This window comes from Scyliorhinus torazame, chromosome 13 (genome assembly GCF_047496885.1).
Source record: "Scyliorhinus torazame isolate Kashiwa2021f chromosome 13, sScyTor2.1, whole genome shotgun sequence".
NCBI classification, from domain to species: domain Eukaryota; kingdom Metazoa; phylum Chordata; class Chondrichthyes; order Carcharhiniformes; family Scyliorhinidae; genus Scyliorhinus; species Scyliorhinus torazame.
This window is the reverse complement of record NC_092719.1, coordinates 89091940-89113954: the sequence shown is the minus strand read 5'-3', so window position 1 is coordinate 89113954 and position 22015 is coordinate 89091940. Positions and strand designations below refer to the sequence as shown.

Here is a 22015-nt window from a genome sequence, read left to right as displayed (position 1 = left end):
AGGGTAGAATACAAGGCCAGGGATGTACCTCTGAGGCTATACAAGTTTCTGGTCAGACCCCATTTGGAGTATTGTGAGCAGTTTTGGGCTCCGTATCTAAGGAAGGATGTGCTGGCCTTGGAAAAGGTCCAGAGTACGTTCACAAGAATGATCCCTGGAATGAAGAGCTTGTCGTATGAGGAACGGTTGAGGACTCTGGGTCTGTACTCATTGGAGTTTAGAAGGATGAGGGGAAGCTTATTGAAACTTACACGATACTGCGAGGCCTGGGTAGAGTGGACGTGGAGAGGATGTTTCCACTTGTAGGAAAAACTAGAACCAGAGGACGCAACCTCAGACTAAAGGGACGATCCTTTAAAACAGAGATGAGGAAGAATTTCTTCAGCCACAGGGTGGTGAATCTGTGGAACACTTTGCCGCAGAAGGCTGTGGAGGCCAAATCACTGAGTGTCTTCAAGACAGAGATAGATAGGTTCTTGATTAATAAGGGGATCAGGGGTTATGGGGAGAAGGCAGGAGAATGGAGATGAGAAAAATATTAGCCATGATTGAATGGCGGAACAGACTCGATGGGCCTAATTCTGCTCCTTTGTCTTATGGTATCGTGAAGAGAGTTCTCAGATGGGGCTTTTCCCAGCCATTCACAGAGGATTAAACTGTTACAGACCTGGTAGGAGAACCTGCTCGCAACCAGTAGTTCTCTTCAGAGGTCTGCTTCCTGCCTGCAGTCTTTTAAATAGGAGTGTCTTCCTCAGGTCTCGCCTGGCAGAGAGAAAGCTGAGAGAGAGTGCCTTAAAGCTGCTTCAGGCTTGGATCTTTCACAGAACTGACAAAGTGGGACTTTTTTTCTCCTGTTCCAGAAGTTTCTGAAAAGTTCCATCAATCCCAAATGAGAATTTGATGAAGGCCCGGATTTCAAACGAGCTGATCGGCTGTTTGCCAAGTCCATCAACATGACATTACGGGCTGTACCACAGAGCATACTGAATCAGAGGGGATTTGCAGTATCAGTCCACACAGCAGCTTGCAGTGGGCGGGTTTCAGTTCAAAACCAAAAGTCGGTGATTTTAAAACCAGCCAGCAGGACAGGCATTAAACGAGGAACACAAAACAGACAAGGATTTTAGCAAGTTCCTTACACAAGGCATAGTAGGCTATGGACCTAATGCTGGTAAATGAAATTAGTATAGATTGGTATTTAATGGTCAGCATAGACATGATGGGTCGAAGGGCCTGCTTCTGTACTGTATGACTCTAATTGTCTAATACTATTTCAGCTCTGCTTCGAGATTGTATCAGTGAATGTCAAAGTAGGAAACTCACCATCCATTGAATAAACTTAAATTGTAAACACAGTTGGAAGATGCAATACCCTAAAAATACATATTCTCATGAGCACAAACCTTGTCGGGTCTGATGCAGCGAAGTACGAGAAGAGTTTGAAAAGTACTCAGATTATCTGCCCAAGGGTCAGGTAAAGGCATTTTCTCAGGCTGAGACGCATCATAGATTTTCTTCCATTCAGAAAGCTAGACGTAGTAAAGAGACATCTGTCACGACACATTCACTCTGAACATGTTAATATTCAAACAAATATGAGAGTTCAGCTATCTGGATCAGGCTATGGTATTGTGCAGATGTGAAGGTGGCTCACCACCACCTACTCAAGGGCAATTAGAGACGGGCAATGCCAACAAAGCAGCATCTCTTTTCACAAATCCTGCAAACACACTCACGCACAGGGATAGGAAGTGGGTGAAAGTGATTATAACATTTTTCCCACAATCCCTAATAACCCCAATGCAGGGTGTGGACTTCAGCAGCTCTGTGCCCCGAGATCAATTGTACCAGAAAATTCATTACAGTTGGGAGCGAGAACCAGATTTAACTATTTAAGTGAGCCATTGGCTCATTTCGGGAAGAATTAAGCCTGAGGCCCTGGAACAAATGCCCTCACCATGGCGCCATTTAGCACTGGTCCACACAAATGTGGACCAGGAGTAATGGCACCTGGGGAGGGGGGTCTCCCAGGCCATCAGAGGCCCTGGGTGGTCGGGCTGTGGGCAGGATGGTACCCTGGCACTCCTGCTGCCACCCAGACACCTTGGCACTGCCAGCCTAGCACCTCGACACTGCCACCTGGGCACCCTGGATGTGCCAACCTGGCAGAGGCCTGGGTGAAACTGCCAGACTGTCAGTGCCAAGGTGCCAGGTTGCCCATGCCAGGGATTGGACCCAGGGGTGCCCTGCCTTAAAAGGTGGCGCGAGGGGTGCTTCAAGACCTTTTAAGAGGTAAGTTGGGGCATTGGAGGTGGTGTGTGTCTGGAGGCCAGGGTGGGGAATCTGAGGGGGTTGAGAGATTGGGGTGGCATTTAAAAATGGTGAGGGAAGTGTGGCCTCGGCGGGGGGTTCCTCGCCAAGGCAAAAAAAAAACAAGAGTTGATGTGCTAGCGGGTTGTTCTTGGTGCTTCAGGCACTGAGAAACATCCCGACGGGTTCAAAATGTGACTCCGTTTTCTTGGCATTAAATTGCGCCCATTGAGGTTAAAACGTAAGTAATCAGGAATTAAGTGCGATAAAGGTGGTGTAATTAATGGGAGAAGCCATGGGTACAGTGGTCAGGGAAAAACAGATAAAGAATTCCTTTATATTCTTTGGCATTAGGTTCTTACATTCTCTGTATTCTCACACATTCTAACACTTACCTTTGAACAGAAGTGATTCTTTAGCTCGGAGAAAGCAGGAAGAGTGGACAGGTGAACAATTTCAGCCCAGGACTTTTCCTTCACCCAGGTGGGGGCAGGATTAACAAAAGGGATCTCTAATGCCACTCCTCCCGTCAGGAGAAAGCACCATTCATCATCGTTCACAAGGTTCAAACTCCTCTGAATGCCAACACACAGCAGGAATGAAAAGAGCATCTTGTCTCGCTCGAACAGAGACCGGCAGACATTCTGGTAGATACTGGAAAAAGAAAGATGGCCGATTCTTACTGGTGATACCAGGTGGAAGCCTGGGGTTTCCACTGGGACCTGCACTTTAAAAACCCGGATAGTGGTCATTGCTGCCATTTGTTGCCCACTCCGAGATTACCCGAGAAGGTGGCAATCAACCTTCTTTGCAGCAGTTTGATATTCTTCTGAATTACCCAACAGATTTTGTGCTGACTATCTTATATTGACGGCTTCTCGTTCTGCTTTTCCTCACAAGAGGGAAACATTCTCTCTCTTTACTCTATCCAAACTTTCTATAATTTTAACAACCTCTATTATCTCATCTGGACCCTTTGTTTTTCAAGAGAAAAGAGACCTAGGCCAGAATTCTATGCTCCCCTCCAGTGGGTTATGATGTGGTGTTGGGGTGGGGGGGGGGGGTGGTAAGAGTGAAATTGCAGGGAGGGTATTAGCTGCGGGATTCCACTCATTGTGACTTTACACTGGGGCAGGCAGGGCCTTGGACAGGACTCCCACCCTTCACCCAATTAAGGCCCTTAATGGCTACTTGAGGCATTTTTCCTGCCCACCCTCAGTTCTTATGCTGCTGGGTGGATAACATATCAGGGGCAAACCTGAAAATGAATAGAGTTTGATCTTGGGTGGGAAGGTGGGGATGTTGTGGGAGACTCCATCAGAATGTCCTTCATGATGTAGGGGAGCCATCCTATTAAGGCCTGGTGACCTCTGGCCCTCCGTTCCACTGTGGCCTATCCCCAGAGGTCCCAATCGCTCCCTCCCCCGCACCCCACCTCACGGCCCCATCTTTTTAAAAATCAATTTAGAGTACCCAATTCATTTTTTTCCAATTAAGGGGCAATTTAGCGTGGCCAATCCACCTACCCTGCACATCTTTGGTTGTGGGGGCGAAACCCACGCAAACACGGGGAGAATGTGCAAACTCCACACGGACAGTGACCCAGAGCGGGGATTGAACCTGGGACCTCGGCGCCGTGTGGCAGCAGGGCTAACCACTGCACCACCATGCTGCCCTGACGGCCCAATCTTTCCACTGCAGTGCTGTTCCTGGCGAGACTGGGGTGTTGTTGGTCAATCAGCCGGGACTTCCTCCCAGTGATGGAAAGGTGTCACACCTCATGCTGGTTAGAGCGTGACTTGGCTTGTACTGGCTGAGCCGGCGGGGATGTGTTCCAGAGGGCAAGGGCCAAACTTCACCAGTCTGAAAATCCAGGCCCCAGTCTGTCAATCCTTTTATGTTAGGAATAACATTAACTTGGTAAGACCCACTCGTAAGATCTTTAGCTGGGGGTATTCTTCCCAGGTAACTAGAGGAAATCTCTTTTCTGCCCCATTTCTATCACAACAGTTGGTGTCGACTAAGTGGGCTGAATGACACCATCTGTGCCATAACATTTTCATTATTCATTCATGGATGGGAGCATCGGGGACTCGGCCAGCTTTTATTGTCCATCCCTAATTGCCCTTGCTAATGCTTCAGCCTTATCTTTTGCACTGATTGGTGGTTCCCTCACCACATGCTGCAATCCCAGTCGAGCAGGTATGTCCTTTCGGACCCGGCCAGCTCAGACTGTGGTGGTACTACCAAGCCACTCTTGATGATGGACATTAAGTCCCAACCCAGAGTATATTCTGCACCTTTACCATTCTCAGTGCTTCCGACAAGTGGTGTTCAACTCTTGGAACAGCACTGCAGTGGCAAGAAGGGAGTCGCAAGCTGGGGGCGGGAGGGGGAGTGATCGGGATCTCTGGGGATAGGCCAGAGTGGAAGGCAGGGCCAGAGTTCACCGGGCCTTAATGAGATGGCTCCCCCAGTCATAAAGGAGGTTCTGATAGAGCCTCCCACGCCCTTCCCCACCTTCGCACCCAAGATCTGTTTGTTTTCAGGTTTGCCTCCTGATCTGTTATCTGCCCACCAGCATAAGAACTGAGGCTGGAGGAGTACGATTCATCAGTCGAGGGAGGACGGTTCGTGGTAATCAGTAGGAGAATTCCTTGCCCATGACCTGTGCCATGAGACTTCATGGGGTCCAAAGTCACTGTTGAGGAGATTCACCCCCTTCTCCCCTATCTTATTTTTCATGGAACAATGAGCGTTACTGTTGCAGACAATTGCCTTTCCCATGACCTTTTCGGCAGTGATGAACTCTGGTTGGGATAAACACCTTGGGCGAAATTCTCCGGAAACGGCGCGATGTCCACTGACTGGCGCCCAAAACGGCGCCAATCGGACGGGCATCGCGCCGCCCCAAAGGTGCGGAATGCTCCGCATCTTTGGGGGCCGAGCCCCAACATTGAGGGGCTAGGCCGACGCCGGAGGAATTTCCGCCCCGCCAGCTGGCGGAAACGGCCTTTGTTGCCCTGCCAGCTGGCGCGGAAATGACACCTCCGGGCGGCGCATGCGCGAGAGCGTCAGCGGCCGCTGACTGTTTCCCACGTATGCACAGTGGAGGGAGTCTCTTCCACCTCCGCCATGGTGGAGACCGTGGCGGAGGCGGAAGGGAAAGACTGCCCCCGCGGCACAGGCCCGCCCGCGGATCGGTGGGCCCCGGTCGCGGGCCAGGCCACCGTGGGGGCACCCCCCGGGGTCAGATTGCCCCGCCCCAGGACCCCGGAGCCCGCCCACGCCGCCTTGTCCCGCCGGTAAGGTAGGTGACTTAATTTACGGTGGTGGGACAGGCAATTTATCGGCGGGACTTCGGCCCACCCGGGCCGGAGAATCGAGCGGGGGTGGTCCCGCCAACCGGCGCGGCACGATTCCCGCCCCCGCCGAATATCCGGTGCCGGAGACTTCGGCAACCGGCGGGGGCGGGATTCACGCCAGCCCTCGGCAATTCTCCGACCCGGCGGGGTGTCCGAGAATGTCGCCCCTTGTCTCTATCTCATATCCTCAACCTTTCGTCAGGTGTCACCCAAGCCATGGCTGTTGGTAGGATATTCCATTATGGAGGCCATGAACACCAGGGGCGGGTCTCTCCGGTCCGCCAGCCATGTTTTCCTCGGTGGCATGCCCTCGCCCGTAGCGGGTTTTTCCGTTCCCGCCATTTGCCATTGGGATTTTCCATTGTGACCACCCCATGCCGCCGGGAAACCTGCGGATGCGAGTGTGCTGCTGGCGCAACAGAAAACCCGACCAGCGGAGGATCCTGCTGCAGATCTCCACATCCATTATTGTCCGTCAGGTGTGACTGGATATGGGACCCTGGCAGGTCAGCTAACTGACACTTTCCCATGATGGCCTCATGCTGGAACACAGCACAACATTTACACTGCGTCACGCAGAGAAAAGAAATCCCACTTCAATGACAAACTTCAATAATTACCTGTAAGTAAAGTGATCATTCAGATGGTTTATCCTTTCAGCCAGCTGGCTGCAGGGGACGCTTTTCTCAATGGAGTTGATATAAAGATTGAGAAACCAGGCCAAGGAATATTGATACATGGGATCGATGTAAGCCAGATTAGAAATGACAAAAAACAAAACGCTAGAGTGAGTGGCTACCTGGAAAAGAACACAAAAATAATGTGATTACACCAGGTTTATTAAACTAACGAGGGGAGGTCTAAATTCTGTAACAATTAAGTTAGCGGCTGCAAGGGTAACTGTAGCCAAGCACAAAGTGAAAACCGGCTATTTAATTACTTCATTAAATAGTTCAATAACTTCCAAATCAAAGTCATTTTGGGTTCATCCTGTAGCCGAGTGGTATAGGTCACTGAACCTAGAACAATACTCTGGGGTTTAAGGCTCGAATTCCCCAGGGTAGATGGTCAAATTTGAATCCAATAGATTGCAGCAATGGATGAGACCAGCACGAGGAAAGTTCAAATATATCACTGTCCGGAGAGCGAGGATGAGCCAGACCGAAACCCCACAGCCAGAAAACTGACCTTTATCAGCTGGTCAAAGACGTCCAACAGCACCGAACCTCCGAAAGAGCAAACTACTGAAGTCCACTCCCCCACCCCATCTCCATGCCACTCCACTTGGACATTACGGGGCAATTTATCACGGCCAATCCACCTAACCTGCACATCTTTGGACTCTGGGAGGAAACCGGAGCACCTGGAGGAAACCCACGCACACACGGGGAGAAACAGTCACCCAAAGCCGTGATCGAATCCGGGTCCCTGGAGCTGTGAGACAGCAGTGCTAACCACTGTGCCGTCCTTGGGAGTGGTCAGTGTGGGGGGGGGGGAGAGTGAGGTGTGGTCAGTGTGTGTGGGGGAGTGAGGTGTGGTCTGTGTGAGGGGGGAGTGAGGTGTGGTCAGTGTGGGGGGAGTGAGGTATGGTCACTGTGGGGGGAGTGAGGTGTGGTCAGTGTGAGGGGGGAGTGAGGTGTGGTCACTGTGGGGGGGAGTGAGGTGTGGTCAGTGTGAGGCGGGCGTGAGGTGTGGTCAGTATGGGAGGGGAGTGAGGTGTGGTCAATGTGGGGGGGAGTGAGGTGTGGTCTGTGCGTGGGGGGAGTGAGGATTGGTCAGTGTGGGGAGAATGAGGTATGGTCAGTGTGAGGGGGGAGAGGTGTGGTCAGTGTGGGGGGGAGTGAGGAGTGGTCAGTGTGAGGTGGGAGTGAGGTGTGGTCAGTGTGGGGGGGGAGTGAGGAGTGGTCAGTGTTGGGAGAATGAGGTGTGGTCAGTGTGAGGTGGTGAGTGAGGAGTGGTCAATGTGAGGGGGGAGTGAGGTGTGGTCAGTATGGGGGGGGAGTGAGGTGTGGTCAGTGTGAGGGGGGAGTGAGGTGTGGTCAGTGTGAGGGGGGAGTGAGGTGTGGTCAGTGTGGGGGGGGGAGTGAGGAGTGGTCAGTGTGGGGAGAATGAGGTGTGGTCAGTGTGAGGGGGTGAGTGAGGAGTGGTCAGTGTGAGGGGGGAGTGAGGTGTGGTCAGTGTGGGGGGGGAGTGAGGTGTGGTCAGTGTGAGGGGGGAGTGAGGTGTGGTCAGTGTGGGGGGGGAGTGAGGAGTGGTCAGTGTGGGGAGAATGAGGTGTGGTCAGTGTGAGGGGGTGAGTGAGGAGTGGTCAGTGTGAGGGGGGAGTGAGGTGTGGTCAGTGTGGGGGGGGAGTGAGGTGTGGTCAGTGTGAGGGGGAGTGAGGAGTGGTCAGTGTGGGGGGGGAGTGAGGTGTGGTCAGTGTGGGGGGGAGTGAGGAGTGGTCAGTGTGGGGAGAATGAGGTGTGGTCAGTGTGGGGGGGAGTGAGGTGTGGTCAGTGTGGGGGGGAGTGAGGTGTGGTCAGTGTGGGGGGGAGTGAGGTGTGGTCAGTGTGGGGGTGGGGGAGGTGTGGTCGGTGGGGGGGGTGCTGAGGTGTGGTCAGTGTGGTGGGAGTGAGGCGTGGCCAATGTGAGGGGAGAGTGAGGTGTGGTCAGTGTGGGGCGAAGTGAGGTTTGGTCAGTGTGGGGGGGAGTGAGGTGTGGTCAGTGTGAGGGGGGGGAGAGAGGTATGGTCAGTGTGGGGACGGAGTGAGGTGTGGTCAGTGTGGGGGGCAGTGAGATGTGGTCAGTGTGAGGGGGGAGTGAGGTGTGGTCAGTGTGGGGGGAGTGAGGTGCGGTCAGTGTGGGGGGAGTGAGGTGTGGTCAGTGTGGGGGGTGGAGAGAGGTGTGGTCAGTGTGAGGGGGGAGTGAGATGTGGCCAGTGTGGGGGGAGTGAGGTGTGGTCAGTGTGTGGGGGGAGTGGGGTATGGTCAGTCTGAGGGGGGAGTGAGGTGTGGTCAGTGTGAGGGGGGGTGAGGTGTGGTCAGTGTGGAGAGAATAAGATGTGGACAGTCTGAGGGGGAGTGCGGAGTGGTCAGTGTGGGGGGGGGAGTGAGGTGTGGTCAGTGTGGGGGGAGGGAGGTGTGGTCAGTGTGGGGAGAATGAGGTGCGGTCAGTGTGTGAGGGGGAGTGAGGTGTGGGGGGAGTGAGGTGTGGTCAGTGTGAGGGGGGAGTGAGGTGTGGTCAGTGTGGGGGGGAGTGAGGTGTCAGTGTGGGGAGAATGAGGTGTGGTCAGTGTGTGAGGGGGAGTAAGGTGTGGTCAGTGTGAGGGGGGAGTGAGGTGTGGTCAGCGTGTGAGGGGAGTGAAGTGTGGTCAGTGTGGGGGGGAGTGAGGTGTGGTCAGTGTGGGGGGAGTGAGGTGTGGTCAGTGTGGGGGGAGTGAGATGTGGTGAGTGTGGGGGGAGTGAGGTGTGGTCAGTGTGGGGGGAGTGAGGTGTGGTCAGTGTCAGGGGGAGTGAGGTGTGGTCAGTGTGGGGGGAGTGAGATGTGGTGAGTGTGGGGTGAGTGAGGTGTGGTCAGTGTGAGGGGGGAGTGAGGTGTGGTGAGTGTGGGGAGAGTGAGGTGTGGTCAGGGTCAGGGGGAGTGAGGTGTGGTCAGTGTGGGGGGGAGTGAGGTGTGGTCAGTGTGGGGGGAGTGAGGTGTGGTCAGTGTGGGGGGAGTGAGGTGTGGTCAGTGTGAGGGAGAGTGAGGTGTGGTCAGTGTGAGGGGGGAGTGAGGTGTGGTCGGTGTGGGGGGGAGTGATATGTTGTCAGTGTGGGGGTGGGGGGGATTGAGGTGCGGTCAGTGTGGGGGGAGTGAGGTGTGGTCAGTGTGAGGGGGAGTGAGGTGTGGTCAGTGTGGGGGGGAGTGAGGTGTGGTCAGTGTGGGGGGGGAGTGAGGTGTGGTCAGTGTGAGGGGGAGTGAGGTGTGGTCAGTGTGAGGGGGGAGTGAGGTGTGTTCAGTGCGTGGGGGGAGTGAGGTGTGGTCAGTGTGTGGGGGGAGTGAGGTGTGGTCAGTGTGTGGGGGGAGTGAGGTGTGCTCAGTGGGGGGGGGAGTGAGGTGTGATCAGTGTGGGGGGGAGTGAGGAGTGGTCAGTGTGGGGGTGGTGGGAGTGAGGAGTGGTCAGTGTGAGGGGGGAGTGAGGTGTGGTCAGTGTGAGGGGGGAGTGAGGTGTGGTCAGTGTGGGGGGGAGTGAGGTGTGGTCAGTGGTGGGGGTGGGGGGAGTGAGGTCTGGTCAGTGTGGGGGTGAGTGACGAGTGGTCAGTGTGGAGTGGGAGTGAGGAGTGGTCAGTGTGGGGGGAGTGATGTGTGGTCAGTGTGGGGGGGAGTGAGGAGTGGTCAATGAGGGTGGGGAGTGAGGTGTGGTCAGTGTGGGGGGAGTGAGGTGTGGTCAGTGGGGGTGGGAGTGAGGAGTGGTCAGTGCGTGGGGGGAGTGAGGTCTCGTCAGTGTGGGGGGGGCGTGAGGTGTGGTCAGTGTGAGGGGGAGTGAGGTGTGGTCAGTGTGGGGGGAGTGATGTGTGGTCAGTGTGGGGGGGAGTGAGGAGTGGTCAATGAGGGTGGGGAGTGAGGTGTGGTCAGTGTGGGGGGAGTGAGGTGTGGTCAGTGGGGGTGGGAGTGAGGAGTGGTCAGTGCGTGGGGGGAGTGAGGTCTCGTCAGTGTGGGGAGCTTGAGGTGTGGTCAGTGTGAGGGGGAGTGAGGTGTGGTCAGTGTGGGGGGAGTGAGGTGTGGTCAGTGTGGGGGGGAGTGAGGTGTGGTCAGTGTGGGGGGTGATGTGTGGTCAGTGTGAGGGGGAGTGAGGTGTGGTCAGTGTGAGGGGGGAGTGAGGTGTGGTCAGTGTGGGGGTAGTGAGGTGTGGTCAGTGTGGGGGGAGTGAGGTGTGGTCAGTGTGGGGGGGAATGAGGTGTGGTCAGTGTGAGGGGGGAGTGAGGTGTGGTCAGTGTGGGGGGGCCGTGAGGTGTGGTCAGTGTGGAGGTGGGGGAGTGATGCGTGGTCAGTGTGTGGGGGGGGAGTGATATGTGGTCAGTGTGTGGGGGGGTGGGGAGTGATATGTGGTCAGTGTGGGGCAGAGTGAGGATTTAGCTTTGGGCAAAGAAGTGAAAGTGATGATAGTTAATTTGGATTTAGATAGATATGGGAAATGCGATAAATAAACCAGGGGTATGAGCTCACAGTTGGGAAAAGGCCAATTTTTCAATGCTGAGATGTAATTTGACAAAAGTGGACTTGAAACAACTACTTGAAGGAAAATTTTCATCAGAACAGTGGGAGACACGTCATTGTGGAGATCGAGAGGTTTCAGAATAAATCTGTCCCCAATAGAGGAAATGAGTGGAACTCCAAAATAACGACCCCCTGCATGCCAAGGCGCTTTCTTGGGCTGGGGAAGTTTTGCAATAAGGATAGCTGGTGTTTAGTTTTGAACTAGGAAGAGAGATGTAACTGAGGTGTATAAAATAATGAGGGACCAAGACAGAGTGGATAGGGAGGAACTATTCTCCTTAGCAGAGGTGTCAATAACCATGGGCCACTGATTTAAAGTTATTAGTAGAAGGATGAGAGGGGAGTTGATGAGGAGTCGTCAGTGTGGGGGCAGAGGCGGGGGTGAGGGCGGTGGGATCCGGAACTCGCTTTTTGATCATGTTGGGGTGCTAGAAATCCTCATCATATTGTTATGACACCTGTGTGCTGTCAATCCTAGCCCCACAGACCCAGTAGTCCTAACATGAGTGAATTAACCAATAATTTGTGAATTTTCCTGAGACCTTTGAGATTTGACTGCTCCAATGTGTTTACAGGCACAAAATTTGTAAGTAAAATATTTTTAAAAACTGTTTATTTTTAACATGAGAAGAAATAAGTATGTAATGGCAAAAATAGAACAAGGATCTGCTAAACTATTCCCCTAACCCCGCCAACCCTTCCCCAGACACACACAAGACAGACACACAGTGAGGGGTAGGACAGGATCAAAATAACAGGGATTAAGCTGGGAAATGAGAGGTGAGTATCTTTACAGCTGAGATTGTGGTCTTTGTAGGTGATGTTCTTCTCCGAGCACGAGGTGTTGCAAACCATCGGTGGGTTTGGCATCTTTAGTACCTACCTCCAATTAGGGCTCTCAGACTGTAAGATTTCTTCAGGAAGCACCTTCACTTCCATTGACCTGGACGTGCAGAGATAATTCCCCTCAGGTCGGTGCAATTCTCACTTGTGTCCACCGGATGGACAATTATCCTCACTGAGTTCACTCTACACTTAATAATAATTAATAATAGCTTATTGTCACAAATAGGCTTCAATGAAGTTACTGTGAAAAGCCCCTAGTCGCCACATTCCGGCGCCTGTTCGGGTAGACAGAGGGAGAAATCTGAATTCTCTCAGGCAGTACGGGAATTGAACCCGTGCTGCTGGCCTTGTTCTGGATTATAAACCCTCCCAAATTCTATAACTAGCAATGGTATTATGTAACATGATCATATTGTAATTGGACCAAAGATTGTTTTACTAATAACCAGATTCATTTTGCATCACCAAACCCTTAAGAAGCATTTACATTTATTTTTGAAATTTACCTCTGGATATTTCCATCAACCGTCTGACTAAACACAAAGCAACCTGGGGCGAAATTCACCAGAAACGGCGCGATGTCCGCCGACTGGCGCCCAAAACGGCGCAAATCAGGCGGGCATCGTGCCGCCCCAAAGGTGCGGAATGCTCCGCATCTTTGGGGGCCGAGCCCCAACCTTAAGGGGCTAGGTCGGCGCCGGACAATTTCCGCCCCGCCAGCTGGCGGAAAAGGCCTTTGGTGCCCCGCCAGCTGGCGCGGAAATGACATCTCCGGGCGGCGCATGCGCGGTAGCGTCAGCGGCCGCTGACAGCTTCCCACGCATGCGCAGTGGAGGGAGTCTCTTCTGCCTCCGCCATGGTGGAGACCGTGGTGGAGGCGGAAGGGAAAGAGTGCCCCCACGGCACAGGCCCGCCCGCGGATCGGTGGGCCCCCATCGCGGGCCAGGCCACCGTGGGGGCACCCCCCGGGGCCAGATCGCCCCGCGCCCCCCCCACAGGACCCCGGAGCCTGCCCGCGCCGCCTTGTCCCGCCAGTAAGGTAGGTGGGACAGGCATTTAAGCGGCGGGACTTCGGCCCATCTGGGCCGGAGAATCGAGCGGGGGGCCCGCCAACCGGCGCGGCGCGATTCCCGCCCCCGGCGAATCTCCGGTGCCGGAGACTTCGGCAACCGGCGGGGGCGGGATTCACGCCAGCCCCTGGCGATTCTCCGACCCGGCGGGTGGTCGGAGAATCTCACCCCTGGCATCAGTCGCTGGGAAAACCATTCTTCTAAAACAGAAATGCATGGAATATTCTAGAATTCCAAATGACCAATGGACTCACAGGCCTGTAGCCGTCCCTGGTGTCGTCAATCTGCCTCTCAGTCCTGGTGGTAATTTGCTGTTTTTCGAGGATTTCCTGTGATAGCTGTTTGCTGGTGGAAAGGATGTCAATGGCCCTTTCATCTTCCAGAATATTCCCCTGTGACATGGACAATACCTCCAAGATCTGATCTTCTGTTTCTTTTAGATGTTTCCTGAATCGGACAAAGTATCAAAATTACAATTGGGAATCAGAATTACTTCATGACTTTGTTATAGATATGGTCACCCTCTGGATTATATTGTGCACCGTGGTCCTTGCCTCATTCATGGCCAACCAGCCGGGGGAGTGTCTACTCACAATTCCGTTGACTGCCCATCTGATTCCAGCGCCGGGAAGCGGGGTTAGTTTCTTTAAAGCAAGAATCCTTGCCCCTTTCTCAGGAGGAGCTCCTGCCTTAGAGAATTGCTGACCAATCACATGGTCAACAGTTTTGTAGTCCAGCAGTGCCATTGGAAACAGTGGCAACTGCTGGGATTACAGATAATCCCAGGACTCCAGGTAAATCTGACGTCAGGGATCTTCATATTAGGGGCGGGGCACAAGTACAGGAGACCAGGGGCTCGGGTTCAAGTGGTAATGACTTTTGGGGGAGTGCCAAAGGTGGACTTGCCATCAATGCCTATGTCTCATCAACGAATAAAATAAAACAACGAGAGTCATGATGCCACAGGAAATGGGATAGAGCAGAAACAGCACCGACTGGGTGGAGCACTCTGGAGGAGCCCTACAGTACTCAGCAAAAATAGTGTCAAGACTGGTGGTGGTTTCTTGCATGCTGTATAACCTCGCCATCTTGAGGAACAGCTATATTGTTTGAGACGAGGAGAAGGAAGAAGGGAAATTGCAAAGGCCAAAATCGCCGCCTCTCTCCCCACCTGCACTCCCAGGTCCTCCGACACACCAAATATCGCCACATCCGGAGTCAGGGCTGCCGCTACTCCCAAAATCGTTGGCATTACGTCCGCAAATCCCACCCTAAACCCCCTCAATCTTGGACACGTTAAAACATATGGACATATATACCCCCGCATACCATCCACACCTATTCTCCAGCCCTGTAAAGAACCGACTCATCCTGGACACCGTCATGTGGGCCCTGTGCACCACTTTAAACTGGATGGGCTTCGTCTTTCACACGAGGACGCATTAACTTCAATCCATACTCCAGCCCCCAATGCCCTACCCAGCTCCTCCTCCCACGAATGACTATCCTCGTCCACGGGAGCACTCTCTCTCTCTTCAACAGCTCCCCATATATATCCACAACCCAGCCCTCTCCTATTTCATCCTCGGACAGGAGTTTATCCTGCAGCACCAGGGGCGGTTGCATCGGAAACAATGGCACCGCCTTCCTCATGAAGTCCCTAACCTGCAGATATCTGAACCCATTCCCCTTTGGCAACATGTACACACCCTCCAGGCCTGGAAACTTTTCTCCAACAAAGAAGACCCTAAAATATTCTATCCCCACCTGCAGCCACCTCCAGAACCTCGCATGCAACCCCGCTGGAGCAACCTATGATTATTGCAAATCAATAGTAATCACTTTGCAATATGATTATTGCAAATGGGCAGCATGGTTAGCACAGTTGCTTCACAGCTCCAGGGTCCCAGGTTCAATTCCCGGCTTGGGTCACTGCCTGTGTCTGCGGAGTCTGCACCTTCTCCCCGTGCGTGCATGGGTTTCCTCCGGGTGCTCCGGTTTCCTCCCAAAGTCCAAAGGTGTGCACGTTAGGTGGATTGGCCATTCTAAATTGTCCTTAGTGTTCAAAAAGATTAGGTGGGGTTACTGGGTTACGGGGATAAAGGGGGTAGGGTGGCGGTGTGGGGTGTCAGGGGGGTGCTCGTCCCAAGTGCCGGTGCAGACTCGATTTGCTGAATGGCCTCTTTCTGCACTGTAAATTCTATGATTCTATGACGTACACAGTAACATACCTTCCATTCCAAAGTGCTGCCAGGTTCCAGACCTCAAGTGCTGATACCACCACCGGGCTCAAGGAGTACCTGACCGGCGAGAACGGAACGAATATAAAATACAGACAGAAAGCGCACTCAGTAAGCGTTGCGCAGGTCAGAGACACAGCCTGAGTGAGTGAGACACAGACAGAGTGAGAATTTGAAACTTGGTAATTTGGTGCAGTGAGGTAATTCGGTGCAGAGTGGTGGTAATGACTTTTGGGGGAGTGCCAAAGGTGGACTTGCCAGCAATGCCTATGTCTCATCAACGAATAAAATCTCTCTCTCTTTCTTCGGGCCTAATTTCGGGAGCCCTTCGGAGGAGGAGCAGTCTCTGTGAGTATAAAAACCTAACGGTAACTTCCTGTTTTCCAGTTTTTTTTCAAAAGTGACGTCAGAGGGGAGCGGTGGTCTGATTGGTTGATAGCAAATCTGCCCCAAATTTAAAAAAAAACACAGCTAAACTCGTAAACTTAAATTGAACTAATTAATTAATTAGAGATGGCTGGTCAGGTGATGTGCTTGAGCTGCTTGATGTGGGAGCTGGCAGATCCCATTGCGAGCTGCAGCGACCACATCTGCAGTAAGTGTTGGCTGCTCGAAGAGCTCCGGCTCAGAGGTGATGAGCTGGAGTCTGAGCTTCAAACACTGAGGCACATCCGGGAGGGGGAGACTTACCTGGACACTGTGTTTCAGGAGGCAGTCACACCTGTCAGAGTAAGTAGTTTAAATCCTGCCAGTGGCCAGGGACAGCAGGGTGTGACTGCAAGTCAGGCAGGTAAAGGGAACCAGCAGTCAGGAACTCAGGAGCCTCAGCCCTTGACCCTGTCCAACAGGTATGAGGCACTTGCTCCCTGTGTGGATGGCGAACAGGGCTGCAGGAAGGATGAGTCAGCTGACCAAGGCACCATGGTTCAGCAGGCCATTCAAGGGGAGGGAGTAAATAGGCAAGTTGTAGTTGTAGGGGGATTATCAGGGGGATAGATAGTATCCTTTGTGAGCAGGATAAAGAGTCCCGCATGGTATGTTGCCTGCCTGGTGCTAGGGTGCGGGACATCTCTGACCGGCTTGAAAGGATACTGGAGAGGGAGGGGGTGGATCCAGTTGTTGTGGTCCATGTCGGTACCAACAACATAAGCAAGTCTAGAAAAGAGGACCTGTTTAGGGATTATAAAGAACTAGGATTCAAATTAAAAAACAGGTCCTCAAGGGTCATAATCTCCGGATTACTGCCCGAGCCACGTGCAAATTGGCATCGGGAGGCAAGAATAAGGGAAGTTAACACGTGGCTGAAAGAGTGGTGTGGGAAAGAGGGGTTCCTTTTCATGGGACACTGGCATCAGTTTTGGGACAGGGGGGACCTATACCGTTGGGATGGTCTCCACCTGAACCGAGCTGGGACCAGTGTTCTGGCGAAAAGAGTAAATAGGGTGGTCAATAGGACTTTAAACTAGAGATTGGGGGGGAAGGGAAAGTCAGGGAACAAAGAGGTGAAGTAATCTGTGGGAAGCGTAGCTGCTTAGGAATACAAAAAAGCACGAAAAGACAGAACTCAGGAGAAGTTATGATAGTCCCCATCTCACAAAATATGACACAGTGTATGGAAAGGCTCAGTAAACCAAGGTCCACCACACTAAGAAAACAAAAAGGGACGGTCAATAGAGAATTAAAGGTGCTATATTTAAATGCGCGCAGTGTACGGAACAAGGTAGATGAGCTTGTGGCCCAGATTGTGACTGGCAGGTATGATGTGGTAGGCATCACAGAGACGTGGTTGCAGGGGGTTCAGGACTGGCATGTAAACATCCAGGGATTCACAACCTATCGAAAAGACAGAGAGGTGGGCAGAGGGGGCGGGGTTGCCTTGTTAATTAGGAATGAAATTAAATCAATAGCACTAAACGACATAGGGTCAGATGATGTGGAGTCTGTGTGGGTACTGTTGAGGAACCACAAAGGCAAAAAAAACATAATGGGAGTTATGTACAGGCCTCCTAACAGTGGTCAGGACCAGGGGCACAAAATGCACCACAAAATAGAAAGTGCATGTCAGAAAGGCAAGGTCAAAGTGATCATGGGGGACTTCAATATGCAGGTGGACTGGGTAAATAATGCTGCCAGTGGACCCAAGGAAAGGGAATTCATTGAATGTTTACAGGAGGGCTTTTTGGAACAGCTTGTGATGGAGCCCACGAGGGAACAGGCCATTCTGGACTTAGTGTTATGTAATGAGCCAGACTTGATTAAAGATCTTAAAGTAAGGGAACACTTAGGAGGCAGTGATCATAATATGGTAGAATTCAATCTGCAATTTGAAAGAAAGAAGGTAGAATCAGATGTAAAGGTGTTATAGTTAAATAAAGGTAACTACAGGGGCATGAGGGAGGAACTGACGAAAATCGACTGGGAGCAGAGTCTAGTGGGAAAGACAGTAGAACAGCAATGGCAGGAGTTTCTGGGAGTAATTGAGGACACAGTACAGAGGTTCATTCCAAAGAAAAGAAAGGTTATCAGAGGGGGGATTAGGCAGCCATGGCTGACAAAGGAAGTTAGGGAATGCATCAAAGCAAAAGAGAAAGCCTATAATGTGGCAAAGAGTAGTGGGAAGTCAGAAGATTGGGAAGGCTACAAAAACAAACAGAGGATAACAAAGAGAGAAATAAGGAAAGAGAGGATCAAAAATGAAGGTAGGCTAGCCAGTAACATTAGGAATGATAGTAAAAGTTTCTTTAAATACATTAAAAACAAACGGGAGGCAAAAGTAGACATTGGGCCGCTCCAAAATGATGCTGGTAATCTAGTGATGGGAGACAAGGAAATAGCTGAGGAACTAAATAAGTACTTTGCGTCAGTCTTCACAGAAGAAAACATGTGTAATATCCCAACAATTCAGGAGAGTCAGGGGGCAGAGTTGAATATGGTAGCCATCACAAAGGAGAAAGTGCTAGAGAAACTAAGAGGTCTAAAAATTGATAAATCTCCGGGCCCAGATGGGCTACATCCTAGAGTTCTAAAGGAGATAGCTGAAGAAATAGTGGAGGCGTTAGTTATGATCTTTCAAAAGTCACTGGAGTCAGGGAAATTCCCAGAGGATTGGAAAATCGCTGTTGTAACCCATCTGTTCAAGAAGGGAACAAGGAAAAAGATGGAAAATTATAGGCCAATTAGCCTAACCTCGGTTGTTGGCAAGATTCTAGAATCCATCGTTAAGGATGAGATTTCTAAATTCTTGGAAGTGCAGGGTCGGATTAGGACAAGCCAGCATGGATTTAGTAAGGGGAGGTCGTGCCTGACAAACCTGTTAGAGTTCTTTGAAGAAATAACAAATAGGTTAGACCAAGGAGAGCCAATGGATGTTATCGATCTTGACTTCCAAAAGGCCTTTGATAAGGTGCCCACGGTATTCAAGGCAAGGTATTCATGGATTGACGATTGGCTGTCAGGCAGAAGGCAGAGAGTTGGGATAAAAGGTTATTTTTCGGAATGGCAACCGGTGACGAGTGGTGTCCCGCAGGGTTCAGTGTTGGGGCCACAGCTGTTCTCTTTATATATTAACGATCTAGATAACGGGACTGGGGGCATTCTGGCTAAGTTTGCCGATGATACAAAGATAGGTGGAGGGGCAGGTAGTATGGAGGAGGTGGGGAGGCTGCAGAAAGATTTAGACAGTTTAGGAGAGTGGTCCAAGAAATGGCTGATGAAATTCAACGTGGGCAAGTGCAAGGTCTTGCACTTTGGAAAAAAAAATAGAGGCATGGACTATTTTCTAAACGGTGACAAAATTCATAATGCTGAAGTGCAAAGGGACTTGGGAGTCCTAGTCCAGGATTCTCTAAAGGTAAACTTGCAGGTTGAGTCCGTAATTAAGAAAGCAAATGCAATGTTGTCATTTATCTCAAGAGGCTTGGAATATAAAAGCAGGGATGTACTTCTGAAGCTATATAAAGCATTAGTTAGGCCCCATTTAGAATACTGTGAGCAATTTTGGGCCCCACACCTCAGGAAGGACATACTGGCACTGGAGCGGTTCCAGCGGAGATTCACACGGATGATCCCAGGAATGGTAGGCCTAACATATGATGGACGTCTGAGGATCCTGGGATTATATTCATTGGAGTTTAGGAGGTTGAGGGGAGATCTAATAGAAACTTACAAGATAATGAATGGCTTAGATAGGGTGGACGTAGGGAAGTTGTTTCCATTACATAGTACAGAGTACATAGTACATAGAAAATACAGCACAGAACAGGCCCTTCGGCCCACGATGTTGTGCCGAACCTTTGTCCTAGATTAATCATAGATTATCATTGAATTTACAGTGCAGAAGGAGGCCATTCGGCCCTTTGAGTCTGCACCGGCTCTTGGAAAGAGCACCCTACCCAAACTCAACACCTCCACCCAACACCAAGGGCAATTTGGACATTAAGGGCAATTTATCAATGGCCAATTCACCTAACCCGCACATCTTTGGAATGTGGGAGGAAACCGGAGCACCCGGAGGAAACCCACGCAGACACGGGGAGGACGTGCAGACTCCGCACAGACAGTGACCCAAGCCGGAATCGAACCTGGGACCCTGGAGCTGTGAAGCAATTGTGCTATCCACAATGCTACCGTGCTGCCCTTGAGAACAAATAAATCTACACTATATCATTTTACCGTAATCCATGTACCTATCCAATAGCTGCTTGAAGGTCCCTAATGTTTCCGACTCAACTACTTCCACAGGCAGTGCATTCCATGCCCCCACTACTCTCTGGGTAAAGAACCTACCTCTGATATCCCTCCTATATCTTCCACCTTTCACCTTAAATTTATGTTCCCTTGTAATGGTTTGTTCCACCCGGGGAAAAAGTCTCTGACTGTCTACTCTATCTATTCCCCTGATCATCTTATAAACCTCTATCAAGTCGCCCCTCATCCTTCTCCGTTCTAATGAGAAAAGGCCTAGCACCCTCAACCTTTCCTCGTAAGACCTACTCTCCATTCCAGGCAACATCCTGGTAAATCTTCTTTGCACCTTTTCCAAAGCTTCCACATCCTTCCTAAAATGAGGCGACCAGAACTGTACACAGTACTCCAAATGTGGCCTTACCAAAGTTTTGTACAGCTACATCATCACCTCACGGCTCTTAAATTCAATCCCTCTGTTAATGAACGCGAGCACACCATAGGCCTTCTTCACAGCTCTATCCACTTGAGTGGCAACTTTCAAAGATGTATGAACATAGACCCCAAGATCTCTCTGCTCCTCCACATTGCCAAGAACTCTACCGTTAACCCTGTATTCCGCATATATATTTGTTCTTCCAAAATGGACAACCTCACACTTTTCAGGGTTAAACTCCATCTGCCACTTCTCAGCCCAGCTCTGCATCCTATCTATGTCTCTTTGCAGCCGACAACAGCCCTCCTTACTATCCACAACTCCACCAATCTTCGTATCGTCTGCAAATTTACTGACCCACCCTTCAACTCCCTCATCCAAGTCATTAATGAAAATCACAAACAGCAGAGGACCCAGAACTGATCCCTGCGGTACGCCACTGGTAACTTGGATCCAGGCTGAATATTTGCCATCCACCACCACTCTCTGACTTCTATCGGTTAGCCAGTTCGTTATCCAACTGGCCAAATTTCCCACTATCCCATGCCTCCTTACTTTCTGCATAAGCCTACCATGGGGAACTTTATCAAATGCCTTACTAAAATCCATGTACACTACATCCACTGCTTTACCTTCATCCACATGCTTGGTCACCTCTTCAAAGAATTCAATAAGATTTGTAAGGCAAGACCTACCCCTCACAAATCCGTGCTGACTATCCCTAATCAAGCAGTATCTTTCCAGATGCTCAGAAATCCTATCCTTCAGTACCCTTTCCATTACTTTGCCTACCACCGAAGTAAGACTAACTGGCCTGTAATTCCCAGGGTTATCCCTAGTCCCTTTTTTGAATAGGGGCACGACATTCGCCACTCTCCAATCCCCTGGTACCACCCCTGTTGACAGTGAGGACGAAAAGATCATTGCCAACGGCTCTGCAATTTCATCTCTTGCTTCCCATAGAATCCTTGGATATATCCCGTCAGGCCCGGGGGACTTGTCTACCCTCAAGTTTTTCAAAATGCCCAACACATCTTCCTTCCTAACAAGTATTTCCTCAAGCTTACCAATCTGTTTCACACTGTCCTCTCCAACAATATCGCCCCTCTCATTTGTAAATACAGAAGAAAAGTACTCGTTCAAGACCTCTCCTATCTCTTCAGACTCAATACACAATCTCCCGCTACTGTCCTTGATCGGACCTACCCTCGCTCTAGTCATTCTCATATTTCTCACATATGTGTAAAAGGCCTTGGGGTTTTCCTTGATCCTACCCGCCAAAGATTGTTCATGCCCTCTCTTAGCTCTCCTAATCCCTTTCTTCAGTTCCCTCCTGGCTATCTTGTATCCCTCCAATGCCCTGTCTGAACCTTGTTTCCTCAGCCTTACATAAGTCACCTTTTTCCTCTTAACAAGACATTCAACCTCTCTTGTCAACCATGGTTCCCTCACTCGACCATCTCTTCCCTGCCTGACAGGGACATACATATCAAGGACACGTAGCACCTGTTCCTTGAACAAGTTCCACATTTCACTTGTGTCCTTCCCTGCCAGCCTATGTTCCCAACTTATGCACTTCAATTCTTGTCTGACAACATCGTATTTACCCTTCCCCCAATTGTAAACCTTGCCCTGTTGCACGTACCTATCCCTCTCCATTACTAAAGTGAAAGTCACAGAATTGTGGTCACTATCTCCAAAATGCTCCCCCACCAACAAATCTATCACTTGCCCTGGCTCATTACCCAGTACTAAATCCAATATTGCCCCTCCTCTGTTGGGGACAATCTCCTCTGGTCGGACAATCTACATACTGTGTTAGAAAAGCTT

At 51.1% G+C, this 22015-nt stretch overlaps 1 protein-coding gene across 1 annotated transcript in view; it reads right to left on the bottom strand.

Moving 5' to 3' along the window:
* The window catches only part of LOC140388180 (dynein axonemal heavy chain 3-like), a 1528048-nt gene that overhangs the window by 290309 nt on the left and 1215724 nt on the right, over positions 1–22015 (bottom strand). Inside the window, exons 64-67 of the mRNA XM_072471941.1 lie at positions 13081–13273; positions 6296–6474; positions 2706–2964; positions 1404–1529 (exon numbers count right to left, since the gene is read on the bottom strand). Coding sequence (XP_072328042.1) covers positions 1404–1529; positions 2706–2964; positions 6296–6474; positions 13081–13273 — 757 coding nt within the window. The remainder of the gene's footprint in view (positions 1–1403; positions 1530–2705; positions 2965–6295; positions 6475–13080; positions 13274–22015) is intronic.